This window comes from Callorhinchus milii, unplaced genomic scaffold (genome assembly GCF_018977255.1).
Source record: "Callorhinchus milii isolate IMCB2004 unplaced genomic scaffold, IMCB_Cmil_1.0 Scaffold3, whole genome shotgun sequence".
Lineage (NCBI taxonomy): Eukaryota > Metazoa > Chordata > Chondrichthyes > Chimaeriformes > Callorhinchidae > Callorhinchus > Callorhinchus milii.
The window spans coordinates 93,072,341-93,096,270 of NW_024704744.1; the positions used below are offsets into that span (position 1 = coordinate 93,072,341).

A 23,930-nucleotide genomic window follows, 5' to 3' on the forward strand; every position below is an offset into this window, starting at 1 on the left:
TTATCCTCTGCGGGAAGAAGTTCCTCCTAAATACCATTTTGGATCTCCGAGTTGCTACCTATGTCGCCTGGTTACAGAAACAGTGGTTGCACACGAGTAACAAACAGTCCAAGAAGCAGCTTTCCCCAACACAGTATGTATCGTAGTAGTTACAGTGACTGTCCTGTATACAGTAACACCAGATGGTGTATTGTAGTAATTACAATGACTGTCCTGTATACAGTAACACCAGATGGTGTATTGTAGTAATTACAATGACTGTCCTCTATACAGTAACACCAGATGGTGTGTTGTAGTAGTTACAGTGACAGTCCTGTGTATACAGTAACACCCGCTGGTGTATTGTAGTAGTTACAGTGACTGTCCTGTGTATACAGTAACACCAGATGTTGTATTGTAGTAGTTACAGTGACAGTCCTGTGTATACAGTAACACCCGCTGGTGTATTGTAGTAGTTACAGTGACTGTCCTGTGTACAGTAACACCAGTTGGTGTACTATAGTAGTTACAGTGATTGACCTGTGTATTCAGTAACACCAGTTGGTGTACTATAGTAGTTACAATGACTGACCTGTGTATACAGTAACACCAGTTGGTGTATTGTAGTAGTTACAGTGACAGTCCTGTGTATACAGTAACACCAGTTGGTCTATTGTAGTAGTTACAGTGACTGTCCTGTATACAGTAACACCAGATGGTGTATTGTAGTAGGTACAGTGACTGTCCTGTGTACAGTAACACCAGATGGTGTATTGTAGTAGTTACAGTGACTGTCCTCTATACAGTAACACCAGATGTTGTATTGTTGTAGTTACAGTGACTGTCCTGTGTACAGTAACACCAGATGGTGTATTGTAGTAGTTACATTGACAGTCCTGTGTATACAGTAATACCAGCTGGTGTATCATACTAGTTACAGTGACTGTCCTGTATCTAATAAAAACAGATGGTGTATTGTAGTAGGTACAGTGACTTTCCAGTGTACAGTAACACCAGACGGTGCATTTTAGTAGTTACAATGACTGTCCTGTATACAGTAACACCAGCTGGTGTATTTCAGTGCTTACAGTGACTGTCCTGTGTACAGTAACACCAGCTGGTGTACTATAGTAGTTACAGTGACTGACCTGTATACAGTAACACCAGTTGGTGTATTGTAGTAGTTACAGTGACTGTCCTGTGTATACAGTAATAGCAGCCGGTGTATTGCAGTAGTTACAGAGACTGTCCTGTATACAGTAACACCCGCTGGTGTATTGTAGTAGTTACACTGACTGTCCTGTATACAGTAACACCAGCTGCTGTATTTCAGTGCTTATAGTGACTGTCCTGTGTACAGTAACGTCAGCTGTTGTATTGTAGTAGTTACAGTGACTGTCCTGTGTTTTCAGTAACACCAGTTGGTGTACTATAGTAGTTACAGTGACTGTCCTGTGTATACTGTAACACCACCTGGTGTATTGTAGTAGGTACAGTGACTGACCTGTATACAGTAACACCAGATGTTGTATTGTTGTAGTTACAGTGACAGTCCTGTGCATACAATAACACCAGATGGTGTATTTTAGTAGTTACAGTGAATGTCCTGTATACAGTAACACCAGCTCGTGTATTGCACTAGTTACAGTGACTGTCCTGTGTCTAGTAACACCAGCTGGTGCACTATAGTAGTTACAGTGACTGTCCTGTGTATTCAGTAGCACCACCTGGTGTATTCAGGTGGTGTATTGTAGTAGTTACAGTGACTGTCCTGTGTATAAAGTAACACCAGCTGCTGTATTGTAGTAGTTGCAGTGACTGTCCTGTGTCTAGTAACACCAGTTGGTGTATTGTAGTAGTTACAGTGACTGTCCTGTGTATACAGTAACACCAGCTGCTGTATTTCAGTACTTACAGTGACTGTCCTGTGTACAGTAATGCCAGATGGTGTGGTGTAGTAACTAGTGACTGTCCTGTGTGTACAGTAACACCAGATGGTGCATTGTAGTATTTAGTGACTGTCCTGTGTATACAGTAACACCAGATGGTTTATAGTAGTAGTTAGTGACTGTCCTGTGTATACAGTAACACCAGATGGTGCATTGTAGTAGTTAGTGACTGTCCTGTGTATACAGTAACACCAGATGGTGCATTGTAGTAGTTAGTGACTGTCCTGTGTATACAGTAACACCAGATGGTTTATAGTAGTAGTTAGTGACTGTCCTGTGTATACAGTAACACCAGATGGTGTGGTGTAGTAGTTAGTGACTGTCCTGTGTATACAGTAACACCAGATGATGTGGTGTAGTAGTAGTGACTGTCCTGTGTGTACAGTAACACCAGATGTTGTGGTGCAGTAGTAGTGACTGTCCTGTGTGTACAGTAACACCAGATGTTGTGGTGTAGTAGTAGTGACTGTCCTGTGTGTACAGTAACACCACACAGTGTGGTGTAGTAGTAGTGACTGTCCTGTGTATACAGTAACACCACACGGTGTGGTGTAGTAGTAGTAGTGACTGTTCTGTGTGTACAGTAACACCAGATGTTGTGGTGCAGTAGTAGTGACTGTCCTGTGTGTACAGTAACACCACACAGTGTGGTGTAGTAGTAGTGACTGTCCTGTGTGTACAGTAACACCACACAGTGTGGTGTAGTAGTAGTGACTGTCCTGTGTATACAGTAACACCACACAGTGCGGTGTAGTAGTAGTGACTGTCCTGTGTGTACAGTAACACCAGACGGTGTGGTGTAGTAGTTAGTGACTGTCCTGTGTACACAGTAACACCAGATGTTGTGGTGTAGTAGTTAGTGACTGTCCTGTGTGTACAGTAACACCACACAGTGTGGTGTAGTAGTAGTGACTGTCCTGTGTGTACAGTAACACCACACAGTGTGGTGTAGTAGTAGTGACTGTCCTGTGTGTACAGTAACACCAGATGTTGTGGTGTAGTAGTTAGTGACTGTCCTGTGTGTACAGTAACACCACACAGTGTGGTGTAGTAGTAGTGACTGTCCTGTGTGTACAGTAACACCAGATGTTGTGGTGTAGTAGTTAGTGACTGTCCTGTGTGTACAGTAACACCACACAGTGTGGTGTAGTAGTAGTGACTGTCCTGTGTGTACAGTAACACCAGATGTTGTGGTGTAGTAGTTAGTGACTGTCCTGTGTGTACAGTAACACCACACAGTGTGGTGTAGTAGTAGTGACTGTCCTGTGTGTACAGTAACACCACACAGTGTGGTGTAGTAGTAGTGACTGTCCTGTGTGTACAGTAACACCAGATGGTGTGGTGTAGTAGTAGTGACTGTTCTGTGTATACAGTAACACCAGACGGTGCGGTGTAGTAGTTAGTGACTGTCCTGTGTGTACAGTAACACCACACAGTGTGGTGTAGTAGTAGTGACTGTCCTGTGTGTACAGTAACACCAGATGGTGTGGTGTAGTAGTAGTGACTGTCCTGTGTGTACAGTAACACCACACGGTGTGGTGTAGTAGTAGTGACTGTCCTGTGTGTACAGTAACACCAGATGGTGTGGTGTAGTAGTAGTGACTGTCCTGTGTGTACAGTAACACCACACGGTGTGGTGTAGTAGTAGTGACTGTCCTGTGTGTACAGTAACACCAGATGTTGTGGTGTAGTAGTAGTGACTGTCCTGTGTGTACAGTAACACCAGATGTTGTGGTGTAGTAGTAGTGACTGTCCTGTGTACACAGTAACACCAGATGTTGTGGTGTAGTAGTAGTGACTGTCCTGTGTACACAGTAACACCAGATGTTGTGGTGTAGTAGTAGTGACTGTCCTGTGTACACAGTAACACCAGATGTTGTGGTGTAGTAGTAGTGACTGTCCTGTGTACACAGTAACACCAGATGTTGTGGTGTAGTAGTAGTGACTGTCCTGTGTACACAGTAACACCAGATGTTGTGGTGTAGTAGTAGTGACTGTCCTGTGTACACAGTAACACCACACGGTGTGGTGTAGTAGTAGTGACTGTCCTGTGTACACAGTAACACCACACAGTGTGGTGTAGTAGTAGTGACTGTCCTGTGTGTACAGTAACACCAGATGTTGTGGTGTAGTAGTAGTGACTGTCCTGTGTGTACAGTAACACCAGATGTTGTGGTGTAGTAGTAGTGACTGTCCTGTGTGTACAGTAACACCAGATGTTGTGGTGTAGTAGTAGTGACTGTTCTGTGTGTACAGTAACACCAGATGTTGTGGTGTAGTAGTAGTGACTGTTCTGTGTGTACAGTAACACCAGACGGTGCGGTGTAGTAGTTACAGTGAATGTAAACAGCTGCAGCCAATCACAATGAGGGACGATTGTGACGTTGGTGCTGGAGCTCCACCCCCCCTTCAGGGACACGCCCCTCCTGCCTGCGGCGCATGCGCAGTGTCTCCCTTCCTCCTCTGCCCCGGAAGAGGTCTCCAGAGCCGCTCTGAAGGACAATGTTTCTGACAACAGTGACTCGTGAGTGATACAGTGTCACACACAGCAATAGGTACAGTGTCACACACAGTAATAGGTACAGTGTCACACACACAGCAATAGGTACAGTGTCACACACACAGCAATAGGTACAGTGTCACACACAGCAATAGGTACAGTGTCACACACACAGCAATAGGTACAGTGTCACACACAGCAATAGGTACAGTGTCACACACAGCAATAGGTACAGTGTCACACACACAGCAATAGGTATAGTGTCACACACACAGTAATAGGTACAGTGTCACACACACAGCAATAGGTACAGTGTCACACACAGCAATAGGTACAGTGTCACACACACAGCAATAGGTACAGTGTCACACACAGCAATAGGTACAGTGTCACACACAGCAATAGGTACAGTGTCACACACAGCAATAGGTATAGTGTCACACACAGCAATAGGTACAGTGTCACACACAGCAATAGGTACAGTGTCACACACAGCAATAGGTACAGTGTCACACACACAGTAATAGGTACAGTGTCACACACACAGCAATAGGTACAGTGTCACACACAGCAATAGGTACAGTGTCACACACACAGCAATAGGTACAGTGTCACACACAGCAATAGGTACAGTGTCACACACAGCAATAGGTACAGTGTCACACACACAGCAATAGGTACAGTGTCACACACAGTAATAGGTACAGTGTCACACACAGCAATAGGTACAGTGTCACACACACAGCAATAGGTACAGTGTCACACACACAGCAATAGGTACAGTGTCACACACAGCAATAGGTACAGTGTCACACACACAGCAATAGGTACAGTGTCACACACACAGCAATAGGTACAGTGTCACCACACAGCAATAGGTACAGTGTCACACACACAGCAATAGGTACAGTGTCACACACCAGCAATAGGTACAGTGTCACACACAGCAATAGGTACAGTGTCACACACACAGCAATAGGTACAGTGTCACACACACAGCAATAGGTACAGTGTCACACACAGCAATAGGTACAGTGTCACACACAGCAATAGGTACAGTGTCACACACACAGCAATAGGTACAGTGTCACACACAGCAATAGGTACAGTGTCACACACAGCAATAGGTACAGTGTCACACACAGCAATAGGTACAGTGTCACACACACAGCAATAGGTACAGTGTCACACACACAGCAATAGGTACAGTGTCACACACAGCAATAGGTACAGTGTCACACACACAGCAATAGGTACAGTGTCACACACCAGCAATAGGTACAGTGTCACACACAGCAATAGATACAGTGTCACACACAGGGCAATAGGTACAGTGTCACACACAGCAATATGTACAGTGTCACACACAGCAATAGGTACAGTGTCACACACAGCAATAGGTACAGTGTCACACACACAGCAATAGGTACAGTGTCACACACAGCAATAGGTACAGTGTCACACACACAGCAATAGGTACAGTGTCACACACAGCAATAGGTACAGTGTCACACACAGCAATAGGTACAGTGTCACACACAGCAATAGGTACAGTGTCACACACACAGCAATAGGTACAGTGTCACACACACAGCAATAGGTACAGTGTCACACACACAGCAATAGGTACAGTGTCACACACAGCAATAGGTACAGTGTCACACACAGCAATAGGTACAGTGTCACACACAGCAATAGATACAGTGTCACACACACAGCAATAGATACAGTGTCACACACAGAGCAATAGGTACAGTGTCACACACACAGCAATAGGTACAGTGTCACACACAGCAATAGGTACAGTGTCACACACACAGCAATAGGTACAGTGTCACACACAGGGCAATAGGTACAGTGTCACACACAGCAATAAGTACAGTGTCACACTCAGGGCAATACATACAGCGTTACGCTGATGGGGCATTGGACAGAAGTTGATACATTGTTATACACCGCTCATTAGACACAGTGTTATATACACAGAGCATTAAATACAGTGTTATGTACACAGGGCATTAGATACAGTGTTATATTCCCAGAGCTTTAAATACAATGTTATGCACAACGGGCATTAGATACAGTGTTAAATACACAGTGTTAGACACAGGGCATTAGATACAGTGTTAAATACACAGTGTTAGACACAGGGCATTAGATACAGTGTTAATCACACAGTATTAGACGCAGGACATTAGATACAGTTTTATATAAAATGTGTTCAACACCGGCTGTACAGAGACTGATTGGCTGTTGCAGTGATTGGATACTGTAGGTGGCCATACAGTACTATAGGTGGCCATATTGAGAAATTACAATGTGGAGGGGGATCCACAGAGAGTTTGTATATTATAATCAGCCGCACTGATCCTTTATATGCTATAAGCGATACATGTTTATATGTTATAGGCAGCTAAACTGATAGATCATACAAAATAGGGCACACAGGTTTTATTATATACCAAGTCATATACAGAGTTTATGTTATTGGCAGTCACACACTATCTGTATGCTGTAGGTGGTCACACTGAGAGATTGTATATAATAAATGGCCACTCTTCGTGTTTATCATCCCAAGGCTGCCATATTTAGAGATTATATACTATAGGTGGCACCGTAGGGTTATATACACTTTGGCAGTCACACTTTGAGTGTTTATATATTAGAGGCTATTACACTGAGAGAGTATATCGCATCGGTGGTCACACTGACTTCGTACACCATATGCGTACATTGTTTCTAGCTATAGGCAGTCGCACTGAATGTGACAGTGCACAGTCACTGTGACTCTGCCCGTCACTACACCCAGTGTTTATAGTTACCGCTTATAACTACAGGGGCCAAGATGGCCACACTGTGAGTGTTTATAACTACAATCATAATTAGAAGACTTGCTGCTCTCAACCTCCCGATGTCATTCTTAGAATCCCTTAGGATGGTTCTGTATGAAACTTCTGTGCTTCTGACGAGCAGTTTTTAAGAATGAATTACAAAGGGAGAGTGATAAACGTACATAAGACTTGCTTTATAATATTAAGCAATATGTGACTGTTCAGTGGAATATACTTACTCTTTAATCAGGATACCTGTCTGTAAAACTGTTAACAACAACTTGCATTTATATAGCGCCCCTCACACAGGGTAGCGTCCCAGAGCACTTGATACATGGAAGCGATTGAGACGTACCGGTGTTCTTTATCTCTATTTGCTATGATTTCCTATGGGCGTACTTTGACCAAAGGTATTCACTTTATGCTTCATTCCCCTTTAAAATTTTATTTTCAAAAATCATTTTAGCAAATCATTCAAAGGTGTCAATATTTTTCCTGCAATAATTCTGCTAAGAACAGTTCATACCATTATTCCTGAGCAGGTACCCTGCCAGGCAGTTTTTAAACTCAGGAAAAAATAGTGCCAAGTGGTAGTTTGTCACTTTGAAGCAGTAAAACCGTGTCAGAATGTTTGTAAAAGACTACAAAGTGAACGGATATTTATTTTGACGAGTTAACTGAATAGGGCTCATGATGCACATGAACTTTCAGCCTAATTAGGAAGCAATTAGCTTTGACGCCACAGAATTTTTCCTGTTGCATCAGTGCTTGCTCGACTCGCACGTCAGTCCTGCCCCCAGCTGTGGGTTCAGCTAAGGCACTTGTCTTAATATGTAAGGGTAACGTTCGTACTATCTGGTTTATCCTGTAGATGGAGTGACTGCATTACTTTCCTGGATCTCTGTTACACAGTGCAGTCAGTACACCTGACATTTGTACAGAGCCTTTCACGTCAGGAGGACGTCCCGAGGCCCCTTGACAGTTGGGGGTTTGCACCTGAGCTGAGGTTGGGTTCGGAGTGGGTGGGGGCCAAGGGAGTGGGCTGGGGTTGGGGGGGTGTGGGGGCTGGCAGTTGGCAGGGGGAAGGTGACCAAAGGCACTGTCAAAAAGGAAGGTTCTTCAGACGGACCTTGAAGGAGGCGAGGGAAGGGGAGAGGTAAAGGGACTGGGATAGTTCCAGAGAGTGCAGAGGAGGGAGCAGGCATGTTGGTAGGGCATGAGGGTTGAAGATGTAGGGTGAGGCAAGAACATGGAGGGATTTAAAAGTGAGGATGATAATCTTGAAACCAATCCTCTGAGGGATGGGGACTCAGTGAAGCCAGGTAGGCGCTCATTATTGTCATTATCCAGTTGTCTTCAAATTGCCCACAATATACACAATCACATCACTTTACAGTGCTGTGCGTCCTGTGAAGCCCCTTGAGACCTGACTGACACGATAAGACACTAAATCAAATGCAAGGATAAACTGAAATTGTGCAGGTTTTGGGAAGTTGTTAAATTTTGTCTCAGTTGGAAAGCTTATTTTCCAAATCTCTTACAAAGGAACCAGCTTCCAAATCAAGATTGAATTGAAGAATTGTCTAAACTCCTGCACAGTTCTGATCGGAAGACAGGGGTATCAAGGCTAAGATCAGGAGAAATGGCCACCTCAGCTGTTTGAGCTGTCTTGTCGGTTGCAGAAACTAGTCAGCTCTTTCTTGCAGATATTAGCTTTGGAACATTGCATCAGGTCACACCTTCTTCCTGCCGCACCCACATCTGCTGCGTGTAGCTAGAGCTACACTAATTAAAGTAGATAGGCTGAAGGTTGAGGTTTGGTATCTCTGGAAGATGCTCTCCGTACCAGTTGCCTGTTAGGAAATGAAATAAAGCTGACATGTTCTGTGAATTTTTTATTACCAAATTTCAGTTGCAGTTTACACGTTGGCTTCGACCCAAATGATTAAAGTTCAAACACACAGTATTTATTTTCTTGGAATATTTGTACAATGGCTTGAGCAAATGTTCAGCCAACAAAGTGTGTTAATTGACTGGGTGGGGCTCTTACTATTCTTGGAAAGTCTCAAGCCAAAAAACTTATTTGTTCTGTAAACTGAACCTTCATTGACCACTGACCATTGACTTTCCTCTGAAGCCCCCCCCAAAGCCACTTTGCCTTTCTATCGCTCCTTGTCCTTAAAAACCTCCTAAAAGTATATACGTTCCTTTCCCCTTGCTTTTGGTTACCATTTTTAAATCCATTTCCATGCTCACTGTCCAAGTGCTTTGAGACATTCTTGCATCTGAATCGTTCTAGGTGCTTTCAAATTATTGCTGCTTTTTCTACTTCTCCCCCCGCCCCCCAAAATGAAAGAGTATGGTTTAGTGCATAATTAGTTCAGAGCTGTGCAGTGGTGAACACAGTAACAAAATGGACAACTTTGATCCAAAGGAGCTTGACATTTCTGAGGTGACTGATAAAAAGAAGTCGTAGTACTGGAGAGGATATCTCTACATTGATAGAAATGTCTAAATCAACTATAATGCTGATGGAAGTTGGAAGGGATCATATAGTAACTTGTTAAAAGAAGTGTGTGGTGCCAAGGCTTTGGAAATGTCTGGTGACAAATGATTTGCCCAAAGTGTTAAAGAGCAGCGCATTTGAAGTTAGAGCCAATTTGTGAACTGCCTTAATGTGGGAAGGTAAGAAAGTTGGAATTAATTCCCTGCTGTCTTAGATCAGTCACATTCCAACTGTTGCCTCCCCTTGTTGAAAATAAATATGGAATATAGCAAAAGCAAAGATCATCCATCAATTATCTGTAAATGTTCAGGGTTAGGCAATGTCTTAAGAACTGTCTGCAATGCTAAATATGCTGGTCTCAGTCCAGCAAGTAGGATTAAAGTGTGGATGCTGTGGACCTCAAATTGAACTTACTGAGCTACAATACAGTACCATGTAATTAATGGTTGCAGTGTCACCTTCCTATCACTAGGTGACGGTAACATGATGCAAACGTGTATAACAGGTATTGGTATCTTATGATAACACTTGACCATGATAATCGTTCAGTGCAAAGTCTTGATTCATACTTGGCCATCGGACTTTAAAGAAATGTTTCCCATCGGTGCAAGACTGCTCCACAGTGAAGTACAATATCTTTTACTATGGAATCCTAGAAATTAGCCCTTCAGACTAAGGCTCTATTCTAATCTCGATTTGTTCTCTGATATTCTCCCTCCAGGATCCTTCCCTGCCTTCCCTTCCCAGCCCTGTTCTCCTCCTTGTACTCTTTTGTTTCTCTTTTTCCGGTCTACTAACTACTCTTTCCTCACTCCCTCCAGAGACATAACAATATGCAGCTATTTGGAAAAATAAGAAGGGAGTTTCTGGCCAACAATCCCCCAAATAAAATTGGTCATGGGTGTTTGTGGGATATTGATGTGCACAAACTTGTAGGCACATTCGCCCACAAAACACACAGTCACTATACTTTACAAGTGTATCCGGTGAAGTGTTTTGGTACATTCTCCTGACGTGAAACAAACTGGAAATAGCTTATTAGGAAGGGTAAAAATCTGAAATAAAAACAGAAGTCGCTGGGAACGCTCAGCAGGTCAGGCAGCATCTATGAAGAGAGGAAAGTGAGTTGATATTTTGGGTCGATGACCTTTCGTTTGAACCTTCTAACCCTTCGACCTGAAGCGTTAAATGACAATCCTCTCTCCTTAGATTTTGCCTGACCTGTTGAGTGTTCCCAGTGACTTTTTTTATTAGGAAGGGTGTCTGAAGTCAGGACAGTGGCTTCATTTAAAACAATTGCCTGATCGTGCAATAGGAAGATGGTAGGACGAGATAAAATAGGCTGAAGGATCTTCTTCAGCCAAACCTCTGTTGTGAGCCCATCATTGGTTGCTAGGCCTTCAGTCACTCTGTCCCACTCTTCGGAACTCTGTTCTGAAAGGTTTTCATCTTCTGCTTTATTCCTGAATTCAAAGGCCTTTTAAAAAACACAAAAGTAATGGTCTTTGGCCATTATCCTCAGATTTCGTTCTTCTCTCTGTTTAGAAAAATATGAAAAATGTAGCTCAGCATAAGTCATGTCTTCAGGGAAGGAAGAGTAGAGATGTGAGCTTGGATAGGCAGTTTCTATGTTACAATTGCACATGGTTGCAATAAAGCGCTTTGAGATGTTCATCCAACATGAGAGTGCTATTTAAGTGCTTTAGTATAAGCTGATTTCTAAGCGCACCCTTCGAGGTGGGATTTATCCATAAATTGTAATGATCCTTACAAGAGCGGCTGGGTTGTTCTGTTTTGTTTTATTTAATGTGAGTTGAACAATTTCTTGCAAGGGTAGGTTAATTTGTGTTCCATTGTGTCTATAATGGATTTCTTAATAACAATGAACAATTATCAAGCTTAATGGCCTTTTTTTTCTTTTTTGTTTTGCAATCTGCTGATGACCCAGTCGCAAAGGGCAAATCCAAGTAAGTCAATATTTTCTTTTCAATAATACCCATATGATGCCGTTAACACTGTAAATAACACTGAAGAAATCAGTTGTGGTTCTCCTTCCCTCCCTCCCTCCCTCCTAGTGAGCAGTTTCAAAAACTTTTTAAAAAAGTGAAATAATAATAATATTTGCATTTGATATAGCGCCTTAATAATAATAATAATCGTTGCATTTGATACAGCGCTTTTCACGTCGGAAGGACGTCCCAAAGCGCTTCACAGAACACACTGTAAAGTGAATTGACTGTATATTTGTGGGCGAACGCGGCAGCCAATTGCGCACAGCAATGTCCCACAAACAGTCGTAGATTGAAAATGACCAATTTATTATTGTTTTTGGTTTTGGAGGGATTATTATTAGGCTCTGTGTGGAGTAAGGAAAGTTGCCCAAGGTTTCGCCCTCTGCCTGGAATTGAACTCAGGTCTCTCGCTTGCAAAGCGAGTGCTCTAACCACTGAGCTACAGGACTCCACAATATCTGCCTGTCCACACTAACTTTTTTCTCCTCCTTCCCCAGTTGTGACGTATGGTGGGGTATAATTTTAAGTGCTAACTGGCCATTGAACGTTTTTGTACTGAATCGGAATGGGGTGGTGGGGGAAGAGAAGAAGTCCGTAGCTGAGCCCAGTCCTATCCTCACTGAAGACCTGAAGCTTTTTGGCTTAAAACTATTGTCTTAAAATATAAGATTGTATGGAATTTTGAAATAGTCTTAAATTCTGTGGAGTCCTGTGGAACCTGGATTTGATTCCCGGGCAGGGCGAAAGGTTGGGCAAGTTTCCTTACTCCACATGCCTCTGTTTACCTTGCAGTAAGTAGGAACCCGGTTATTAGTCAATTTGTAGATCGCTTTTCTGGAGGTAATAATCCCTTAAAAAAAAATTGGTCACTCAATCCACAACTGTTTCTGAGACACAAGTGTGCGCCATTGGCTAACATGTTTCGCCCACAAAATATACAGTCGATTCACTATTCAGTGAAGCAGTTTGAGACATCGCAAAGATGTGATAACCCACTATGTCAAATGCAAGGATTATTATTTCATGAATTCAGCCTTAATCTGTCTACATTTCCACCTCATTGAAAGGAACTGAGGAAAACTACCTTACTAAGACTGTTTTCCAAAATTCTGCATGAATTTATATTTTAAATCCATGGTTTTAAGGTTAATATGAGATTTTGTGCCACTAAAAACTTAACGTGCACGAGGTCACTGAATGTCATCAGCGGTAAGACCTCCTAGTTGATTTTTTTCAGTCTCCTCCTCTTCATCTCCCCACACTTCCCTTTCCAGTCCTTTGGCGATTGCAGTACCTCAATGTCAGCTCCCCACCCCCCCCACCCCCCAATAATGATCTTGGCTCAGATTGGGAATAAAGCCTGGAACCTTCTTCCAATTATTTTTATACAAGATTTTTGGTTAAAAGGAACAATCCAAACTCAATGTTGAAAATAAAGTTTACGAGGATATTAAACTCTGGGAAGGCGGATTCTTCCATTTATGTCACATGTGGAAATATTTTGAACAAAATAAACTGCAGTTGTTGAGCTAGTTCTTCCTGTTTAGTGGATGGCGGTAGTTCCTCCGTGACCTCATGTGATCAGCGCCTTGTGAAGCAGTGAGGAGAAGGGTAGAGAGGGAACTGCCTTTAATAAGATTGATCTGCTGTGTGGAGATATGATCTGCACTATGTAAAGAGCTGCTGGGACGAGAGTGACTGGTTTTCTGCAGCAAGAATACAATGGTAGCCAACATTTCACTTTTATCTGTGTGTTTTTCAAACTTATTTTTTAATCGCTGTAGATGTTATCTCAGAAATAGGATGATGGTAACTGGATGTGGGGCCATAGGCAATAATAATAATAATCCTTGCATTTGATATAGCTTTTCACATCGGGAAGACATCTCGAAGTGCTTCACAACATATGCTGTAAATTGTAGCAACTATATTTTGCTGGCGAATGCAGTAGCCAATTTTGCACAATATCCCACTGACAACCATAAAGTGAGTGACCAATTTTATTTTATGGGATGGTTGGCCAAGACAACGGAGAAACTTCCCTTCTCTTTCACAAACAGCACCAGAGTACATTGACATGTGTTTGGGAAGAACATAGCATCAGTCTGACAGAGTGACTTTATTAGTGACTCTGTTCTTCACTGAAGCTTCCGCACCAGCTCAGCTTCAAGAAGAACCCTTGATATGAAGGAAAATTAATATTTTCCTCCCTTTTCAACATGCCTACAGATAGATTATGGCAGGCGGAAACAGATCAAGGAGATATATTGATTGCATCTGTATGTAAGCATTGCATCTATGATTGAGATTTATTTATTTTCACTTGCCCCAGTCAAGTTCTTAATTTGCATTTTACTGTATGCTAAACCAGGCAGTAGTGAGCCTAAAATCACCAATATATTGACAGCTCCAATGAGGTGTGTAAGTAGTGACTAAGACGTCATTCTCTCTATCCTGAGTCCTATAGCTCAGTGGTTAGAGCACTCGCCTGGCAAGCGAAAGACCTGGGTTTGATTCCCGGGCAGGGCAAAACGTTGGGTAAGTTTCCTTACTCCACGCGCCTCGGTTTGCCTAGCAGTAAGTAGGAACCCAGTTGTTAGTTGATTAGTGGACCGCTTTTCTGGGGGTAAAAAATAAATAAATTGGTTACTCAATCCATGACTGTTTGTGGGACGCTGTGTGCAATTGCCTCCCGCGTTTTGCCCACAAAATATACAGTCAATTCACTTTAAAGTATATTCTGTGAAGCGCTTTGAGATGTCTCAAAGATGCAATAAGGCGCTATATCAAATATCAAAAATGCAAGGATTATTATGCACATGACTGAGAGTTGTGTCCAACTTTGCCACTCAAATTGACATCCACGTCAACAGTGCTATTAAGCGGCACCTTCTAGGCGAGGATTTACTCAGTTTAGATTCTGTCAGAAACAATCTTTACCACAACCCTGATCCAAACATGTCAGAGTAAAGGTGGACTTAACTGCCCTCATCATCAAAGCAGCATTCAACTGAGTGACGCCCAGCAAAACTGAAGTCCAAGTTAAAATCCTCAATTCATAACTGGAAACAGATGCAGGAAGGTTAGCCAGGTATCTGACACATGGAGAAACCCATCCCCATGTTTTAAGAGTATCCAGATGAGACTCAGAGATCCACAAATGCATGCCACCTACACTTGGACATGTCCCTGTGTTTGGAATGGGATGTGTGCTCTCTCCCTGAATTGATGCCCCTGCTTACCAAATTGCTTCATGTATTGGACACAGATTGGGGAGAGCTAGGGTTTGGGGGCCCCAGATTGTCCACTGGGGTCCTGACAGCTAAAACTGTGCCGTTTGCAACTGGGAGCACTCACCAGTAAGCTTCCCGCTGCTTGGCCAGCTAGGACCACCCCACTCATTAGGGCTTTGGCTTTCAGGGTTAACAGGAGCAGACTGGGAAGGACCCCTTTCCTCGGTTATTCAGGAAAATTATTGTAGCTATGAGGGAACAATCATCATAGCCCAGGTTATTGGTGCAAGACTCCCTTAGGGAGTCCTTGATCCCGCTATCTCCAGTGCTCCATCAATGATCTTTTCAACATAATGTCAGGAATGAGATTATTAGTTACTGATGATTCTGCAGTATTCAGCTCTATTCTCAACACCTCCAACAATGAAACAGCCCATGTCTGTTTTCAGCAAAACCTGCATAACATCCAAGCTTGGTCTGACAAGTAGCAGTTAAAATCCCTGACTGATAAGTGCAGGCAATGGTTTTTCCTATCAAGAGAGAACCCTGATCTTCATCGACAGAACCATCAACATGTCCCTGTGACGAACATCAGGGGGTCACCAAAGGCAATACTTTTGCTGGGCCAGACATATAATCACTATGATATAGCAGAGGCTGCGAACTCAATGACAAGTGGCTTTCCCATTAAGCATCTCCACCATCTACAAGAGCCAAGTCAAGAGTGTGATGAAATACCACTTGTCTGGATGCAAATAGCAGCAACAGTACTCGTGAAACTCAACATTATGCAGGAGAAAGCAGGCTCCTTCGTTGATACCAGGTCATTGGGTAGGATTATGAAACCCACGCTTGGTGTATGACAATTCCTTCTTGATGTACCTTGTTTTCTCTGCTACTCTTTGTACCTTTGGTCGTGTTGTGTTGTGTACCACAAACCTTGAGCCTTCACCTCTGTTCTCATTAAAAGACACTGGCTCTCATGCCTCAGGCCAATGCTAAGGGATGGCTGAGTAATTACATTTAACCCAGCAATTGTATACAAAGATTGTCTTTAGCTCTCTGTTGCCTGTATTTAGCCCCTGTACAATTCCACTGGAGTCACAAGCACAAATTTAGGTCCTCCCACTTCATGGTACACAATGTACTGCCTGGGGTATTACATTGATATATTGTGTGGCTTTTACATCAGACTCAGTTTGAACTCTTAAACTGATCCCTCCCTTCTTGGGAAAGAAAGTAAACCATTGGGTTAAAATTTTCCCCGAGTTAATCTCATTAAAAATTGACTCGGTAAAAAACAAGTTTGCTCATAAAATCCAAGTTGACAGCTGTCTGCCTGTGTAGTGGCTATTGTTTTCACAGGCCCCATAGCTTCAGAAGAGTGTCTGAGGGAAGTTAAGTATATTGCAGTACAGGAACATGACAATTAAACCTCTCCCACACAAAGGAAGCCACTTGTAGGGAAAAAAAACAATGTCCGCTGAGAGCTGGAGACTGAAATGTGGAATAGGTTCTTGAGGAGAAACTACCAAACTAAGAGTACTCGCCTCGCAAGCGAGAGACCTGGGTTCAATTCTCGGGCAGGGCGAAATGTTGGGCAACTTTCTTTACTCCGCACACCTCCGTTTACCTAGCAATAAGTAGGAATCCGGTTGTGGATGGCTTTCCCAGGGGTAATAATTCCTTCAAAAACAAAAAAAAGTCACTTCAATCCACGACTGTTTGTGGGACGCTGCTGTGCGCAATTGGCTTCCGTGTTTGCCCTCAAAATAAACAGTCAATTCACTTTACAGTATCTTCTATGAAGTGCTTTGAGACTTCTCGAAAACCTGATGAGGTTCTCTATCAAATGCAAGAATCATTATTATTATCTTTTACCTTGAAAGTGCTGTCCGGAAATATTTTTTTCTGAGGCGGTGTAACTAGCACCATTATATGTCTGTTTTAAACTCTTTTACTGTGTACAGAATTCTAAGTAAAGTGTTTAATTCGGAAGTTATGAGAAATAGGAATGGCGAGGTGGGCTGAGTGGTGGGGAGTGGGTGAGAGAGGGAGGGAGAAGAGAGAAGGGGTGTAAAATAGCTGCTGACTGAGGTTACTATTCGGTAATCTCACCAGATATTGCCATCTCTGTTTGCTTACCAGAAACGATTTCCCAAGAATGTTTCATGTTAAATTATTTTGCAATTCAGTATTCCCATGGCACATTATTGTTGCATTAATGAGGGTTCCTTGAATAAAGACTGTGCATTATGATTTCAACATAGTTCTCTATGTTATAATAATAATAATCCTTGCAGTTGATATAGTGCCTTCTCATGTCTTTGAGATGTCTCAAAGCACTTCACAGAATAGACTAAATATATTTTGCGGGCGAAACTGGTAGAAAAGATGCTGTTTGAGGACTGTCTTCGTTTGAGAGGTGTACTGCTCCCCTCTCGACTCTCTACCCCCTCCTCGCTCCCTCCCTTCCCTCCCCTCACCCTGACCATTTCCCCCTGCTCGGGTCCTGACCCAACTGTACAGCGCCTTGGGATGTCCTCCCGACATGAAAGGCGCTCTATAAATGAAATCTTGTTGTTGGTGTTGTTGTTGTACTGATATGTACAGTATAAGGCAGTCGTTTCCAGAGTTTAGCACTTAAAACGTACAATCTGTTATTGCCTTTCATACCTCTGACAATAATTTCACCCTTCTCGGAACAAAAAAGTTACAAGTTCATATAGAAGAGTAGAATTTTGTTTTTTAAACCGGTTTGAAATATTTATTTTTACATGGAGAGGGCTTATAAATACAAGTTATTCTTAATGTCACAGCACAGAAATCAACCATTCGACTCAAGTCTCCCCACAAACTGATGGAATCTCACATTCTTGCCTGTTCACCGTGTCTTTTAATATTCCTTCTCCTCAAGACTCTATCCAATATCCTTTTAAAAAAGATGTTCAAGTATTCATTCACCGAGCAGGATCTGCTTTCAGGGAGTGAATACTTGAGCTTTGGGGAGAGTCTCTGTGGGTCTGAATTGGCTCCAAGGTGCTGCACCTGGCAATGGCCGTGTGGGAGTCTCAGTAGTCTGGTTCCTGAGCCAAGCAGGTCTGTATTACTCCAACGTACTGTTTTTGCCAGACCAGCCAGCTTGGTTCAGCAGCAGGACTTAAAGGAGCAGACCAGTCACTGGGGGCTAGGATTCTTTCCACTCGGCTTCAGTTAACGCTGCAAGTCAAAGCTCTAATGGGTAGGGTCTCCCTCTAATGGCAAGTGGGAAGCTTGCCCGACCAGTAGTTACAATGCCAAACTGTTACGTGAAACACAAGAGAATTTCCATGTATAGCTGGATTCGTCTTAGCGTGTGTCAGACTCCCAGCTGGCAACAAAAAAGATGGAAACCTAAACTCTAGCAGTGTGCCAATGGAGCTCCCCAAGCCTTGGCTCTTGCCAGCCTGCACCAGAACTCTCTGGGATTAGATAAGAAGGGTGTGTCCCTCTGGGCAGAGAGGGCACACTCCATACCAAATGGAAACCACGTATACTGTATGTGGAACTCTCACGAGTTTGGTTTGAGATTCTTAAGCACGTGTCAGATATCTGGTTAAGCAAAACTAAATTATTTCAGTGATGAATTTCAGACATGGAACACCATACATTCTGGGAATTATAGCATTGATCTTTACTGAACCAGCTTGGTTTTTAAAAGCTCACACCTACTTGGATTTGGTTAGAGCACTTGCCTCGCAAGTTAGAGGACCTGGGTTCGATTCCCACACAGGGTGAAACTTTGGGCAAGTTTCCTAACTCCACATTACCTAGCAGTAATTAGGAATCCAGTTGTTAGTCGATTGGCGGATCACTTTTCCGGGGGTAATAATCCCTTCAAAACAAAATTACAAAATAATAATAATTTGGTCACTCAATCCACGACTGTTTGTGGGACACTGCTGTGCGCAAGCGTCTGCTGTGTTTTGCCCAGAAAATAATTAATAATAATAATGAAAATAATTACCTAATTAATTAAAAATTAATAATACAAATAGTCAATTCACTTTACAGTATATTCTATACAGCACTTTGAAACGCCTTGAAGACGTGACAACACGCATTATCAAATACAAGGATTATTAATATTATAATACTAACTTTGTTTAAAGCTAATGGTTAATTGTATTAAATCGGTAAATTTGCAGTTTGTCTCCAGCTTTAATGATGATGTACATGCTTACTGTCTTAATGTCTTACTGCTTCTTCATAGGAGCATCCTGGTCAAGATGGTGAGTGCTGCAGGCACTGGCTACTGCTTTAATGCAAAGAGGAGCCGACAAAGGGAAAAACTGATCCTGAGAAAACATGATCCTATAGGTAAATAATACGCTCCTGTCGTGGGTGGGCTGCAGGTGATGGAGGTTTACGACTCCGATTTGGACTCTTGCCTTTGATGGGGTGAAAACTATCCTGTTGTTAATGTGTGAATTAACACTGAGGTACTAAGTAACATATTGAATCTGGCCACCGTATGATAATTAACACCAACTGGGTCGCACATGTCCTGGAGGCAGACACTTCCTCAGTGGTTGTGCTGAGAAGCTGAGCTGAGAACTGTTGGACTTGTGCGGATTGTATCGTTGATGTTAGCCTGGCTCGGCTGGTAAATGTTTTAACAAACATTCCTAGCACCATTCCCCCTTTTGTCTTCTTTCAGTCCAAGAAACTTTGCAGTCTTTATTTTTCTTTCGCAAGACGCACCAGGCCCATCCCTGATCTTCATGCAGAGAATATAATAATAATAATCCTTGTATTTGATATAGCGCCTTATCACGTCTTCGAGACGTCTCAAAGAACTTCACAGAATATACTGTAAAGTGTATATTTTGTGAGCAAAACGCGGCAGCCAATTGCGCACAGCAGCGTCCCACAAACAGTCATGGATTGAATGACCACTTTTTTTTATTTTGAAGGGATTATTACCCCCAGAAAAGCGATCCAGCAATCGACTAACAACTGGGTTTGTACTTACTGTTAGGTAAACAGAGTTGCGTGGGATAAGGAAACTTGCCCAACGTTTCGACCTGCCCGGGAATCGAACCCAGGTGCTCTCGCTTGCGAGGCGAGTGTTGCTGCTTGCCCTTTGCTGTGATGTGCCCTGTTGGGAGCTGCTCGTTATTGGTTGGGCTTGCTTCTGCTGAATTGGTTATTCCAATTGACCGAGTGGACCATTGCAACTCCTCTCCATACACTATTGCTGGTGTTTCCATTGCGCTGAAATCTGGCGTTTTCACCCGTGTTACCCACCATTTTAGCAGATAAGTCAATACGCGGTAACCAAGGAAGTAAAGTGCACACAGCAAACAAAAAACACTTGCAGACGCTGCTTTTCGTCTCAGCGTCTGACCAACACACACACAAAAAGATCAAAGTACACCACGTGAATATGAATATTGAGATAACATGCACAATGACAGCATCTGTTACTCTTTTTTATTTACTGATCAAAAATGCAATTTAACCCCATTCTGGTTTGCCAATTCTCCACACGTGGCGAGTGTATTGTACAACCCTGCCCGAGAGCTAAATTTATGTCTATTGTTAGATCTTCCCAACCGATAAAATCCCACTTTAGGTATACTGGGGATTGGAGGATTGCCTAAGTCTGAAGAGGAACAAAGTGGCAGAAAATCAAGTTGAACACAAAACCTGTGCTGTATAAGTTAGCTTTACTGTACATGACTAGTGAATTTGTGGGCTTTTTATTTTTGCCTACTTTGATTTCATTAAACTGATGGATTGTTAGGGACCAAAATTTTATCACTCAAGACTCCAAATTAATTTTCTAAAGGACTTTTCTATACCAGAAGTTGAAGAACTGTGGTACTTATTGGGATGCCTTGATAACAGGCGAGCAGAGAAGTGGGAGATGTCCTGATGGTAACAAAATAATGAACATTCAATACAGAACAGAAATATAAATCTTTAGGCTTTGTAAGCTCTGAGGCTTAAGGATTTGACATCACAAGAGATTGATAAAATTGCTGCTAACTTGCTCTTTCTCTCCAATTACCTGCATTTAGAATGCTTTAGGAAAAAATATTCATATTAATAATCAGTTGCTATGCAAATATAGCAAAGCTATTTCTAAATAACTAAGTGCATATTGACGTGGAAAAAATTGGACAGTGCTGTAGTTGCGTGCAGGTCATTCTTGAAGAACTCTGTTTGGGTGTGTTTAAAGAGCTTAAGACACTTACATCATGTTTAAGAGACGTTTAATGATAGGTGCGGTTCCACAAAATGCCTGGGCAAAAAAAGGGTTGAGAAAAACACTCGTGCTTTACAGTGATGTTTATACAGTAGCTGGGTTGAAATACAGTCTCTTTTCACTTGTTAAGACCTGAAAAAATGTAGAGATCAGCATTATCATAGGTGTCATTGTTGAAAGATTAACTTAAAGTGTTTTCCAAAAGTTTTGTGCCTCTGTTGGCCATTGATGCCTTGCTGCTTGGTGACAGTTGCTAGATTCACTTGTAACATCATTTTCCAGCATAATTGTAGTCGTTTGTTTCAAGTAAGCTTCTTTGAGGTTAATTATTTTATTTAGTTACCGTTTTCCTTTTTCAATGCCCAACCCCATCCCCACTCCCCTGGCTCTCAGCTTGGAAGCAAAGTGTACATTAAAAGCTTTCTCAGGGACGTGACCACACTGGTAGTTGCTAGTAGAAACTGTCCTTTGGGGAAGAAATGGAAGAGAAATTAAAGATTGCTATTCTAAGCTTTGTTCTGCAATGTCTAACCACACTTTTATTTCTGTTGCAGTAAACCAGCATGTCCNTTTTTTAGAAAAGAAGAAAATCAAATCAATTTAACAAACTCGGAGTTTAAATGGACTGGCTCCATACAGGACTGTTCAGAATCGAATGAGACTCAGACGTTTTTGTATGAAGATGGTGATAGAACAAAAGGCAAATAAGAAAATAGGATTTGAAGTCTTTATTAACAATTTGCTGTTAGTTTTCTTGAATTCACAATAAAATGTGTTTTATATATACACCGACTATACCAACTAGTTTGAATGCTTCATCTCTTCCCCCTCCCCTGAAAGATGTCATTTTGCTTAGAAGAGGTCCTCTGGGAGGTTGTTTCTCGATACATAGCTGCCTTGTGTTCCGTGTGCTTCAACACTCATCGATGCAATGTGTGAGGCTCTTCTTGTGATCTCATCGAGTTGCAGATGAGGATACTGAGCAATATAGAATGCTAGAGCTCCCACAAAGCTGTCTCCTGCACCCTGTTAAATAAAAACGTATATAAACACGGTTTAAATTAAGCTGGAGGAACAAATCTGAGAAAATTCAGTTTTTCTTTCACAATTTCAAACACAATTTGTTGTTTTCTACTGTAATTTTCTCCCCAGCATCTAATATCTTACTTGCTTAAATGCTCTTAAGTTCGCTGCTAATGCCACTTGCAAGTGGCAACCTGAGAGAATTCTAGTAACAGGTCCAATATTTCCTTTTCTCCATCCCAATTTGTGTTCTGTTTAATACCTCCTCGTATCTGTGTGAGAAATCCAATCATGGCCTGAGCCTCACTACTACTCGTTTGCCACCATGAATTTTTATTAAGCATTAACGCAGAACGTTTAAAAAAATAGTTTTTACCGTGATTGTTGCTACCTAAACAGTGGGAGTAGAACAAAGGCTGGGAGGAAAGCTACCAAAAGTCAAATGTAGATGCTTCTGATGTAGATGATCATTATTTGAGACAATCGGGAGGGAGGGGGATTTATCCACATACGGGATAACATTAAAAACAATGCACATGCCAGGACAGACACTCAGAAATCAGTTAAGCATAAACGAAGCAGCCTCCCACTTATCCATTTATAATTTGCATTGTTGAGAATTCTCTATCTTGTTTACTTCCTGAGGGAGGAGGAAATAGCCAGCAGTAGGCTTCATGGACGAATGATTTACTCTCATTTGAAACTTATTATCCTCCGTCCTCTTTGTACAACGTGATGATATCCTACTTGATTATGACTACGCTCGCTTGAATTTAAATAGATTTCTATCTTTATGCCATGAATACAAACTACATACAGCTCAACATTTTGTTTCAGTGCAAAACAATAACATGATGTAAACACTGACAGTTTTGTATTTTGCCAATTGTTTTTCTGGAACTGTACTCAGCACGGTTAGAACTTACATAATAATCATAATAATACCTTGCATTTGAATATACACCATCAAGACATCTCAAAATGCTTCATAGGATATACTCTAAAGTGAATTGACTGTAAATGTTGTGGGTGAAACATAAGTTGATAAGACAATTTCATTGTCTTTTTGGCACCTATAATGCAGATTGCTGCCCAAGATGAGATCGCTGAAGTAAAAGAATTGAACCTTGTAACCTTCAGCTCCTTTCTGTATGGCTCATGTTCATTCGGTATGGCTTTACCAACAGAATAATGGAGATTACTAATCATTTTATTGCTGTTAAACATTAAGCATTATAATGCACTGAGCCATCAGTAAAAATAAAACCAATACAGTACTTCACCCTCAGAGATCCTTTGTGCAAGCTTGTATACACTGTAAAATCATGCCAACAAGAGCTGAAAGAAACAATTATATTATAGCCTCTCACTGGTATCTTTAAACCACAAAGACAAGAATAAGTTAGATGTTAGAAGTTTCAAAATGAAAATGAACTCATTCACTTCTAAACTCTACAGTTTGATGTTTGTTCTCATTGCAGACAGGTACGAGATAATGTCAGTGGGATATGGACTGTGGTCAGTGATCTCACACAAATGGGTGTAACTCAGGAGTGGTTCAGTTACTGCTTTTCTTTTAATACCAGTTCCTAGAATCCGTCATTGATCTGCCAGCATTATCTTTTATCAGATTTCTGTTTTCTA

General features: G+C 41.9%; 2 protein-coding genes across 3 annotated transcripts in view; one reads left to right on the forward strand and one right to left on the reverse strand.

Moving 5' to 3' along the window:
- mrpl33 (mitochondrial ribosomal protein L33) lies at positions 1–22,049 on the forward strand. 2 transcript variants are annotated; one of them, XM_007910065.2, is made up of 4 exons: positions 1–133; positions 11,714–11,732; positions 19,263–19,369; positions 21,818–22,049. In XM_007910065.2, the coding sequence occupies exons 1-4, from the start codon at positions 61–63 to the stop codon at positions 21,865–21,867; spliced, it is 249 nt and encodes an 82-aa protein (XP_007908256.2). In that variant the 5' UTR covers positions 1–60; the 3' UTR covers positions 21,868–22,049. The 2 variants fall into 2 exon arrangements, with proteins under 2 accessions (XP_007908256.2, XP_007908257.2); XM_007910066.2 differs by lacking the exon at positions 1–133 and adding an exon at positions 4,372–4,452.
- The window catches only part of rbks (ribokinase), a 41,567-nt gene continuing 39,613 nt past the window's right edge, over positions 21,977–23,930 (reverse strand). The window contains exon 8 of the mRNA XM_007910061.2: positions 21,977–22,289. Coding sequence (XP_007908252.2) covers positions 22,116–22,289 — 174 coding nt within the window. The 3' untranslated portion in view covers positions 21,977–22,115. The remainder of the gene's footprint in view (positions 22,290–23,930) is intronic.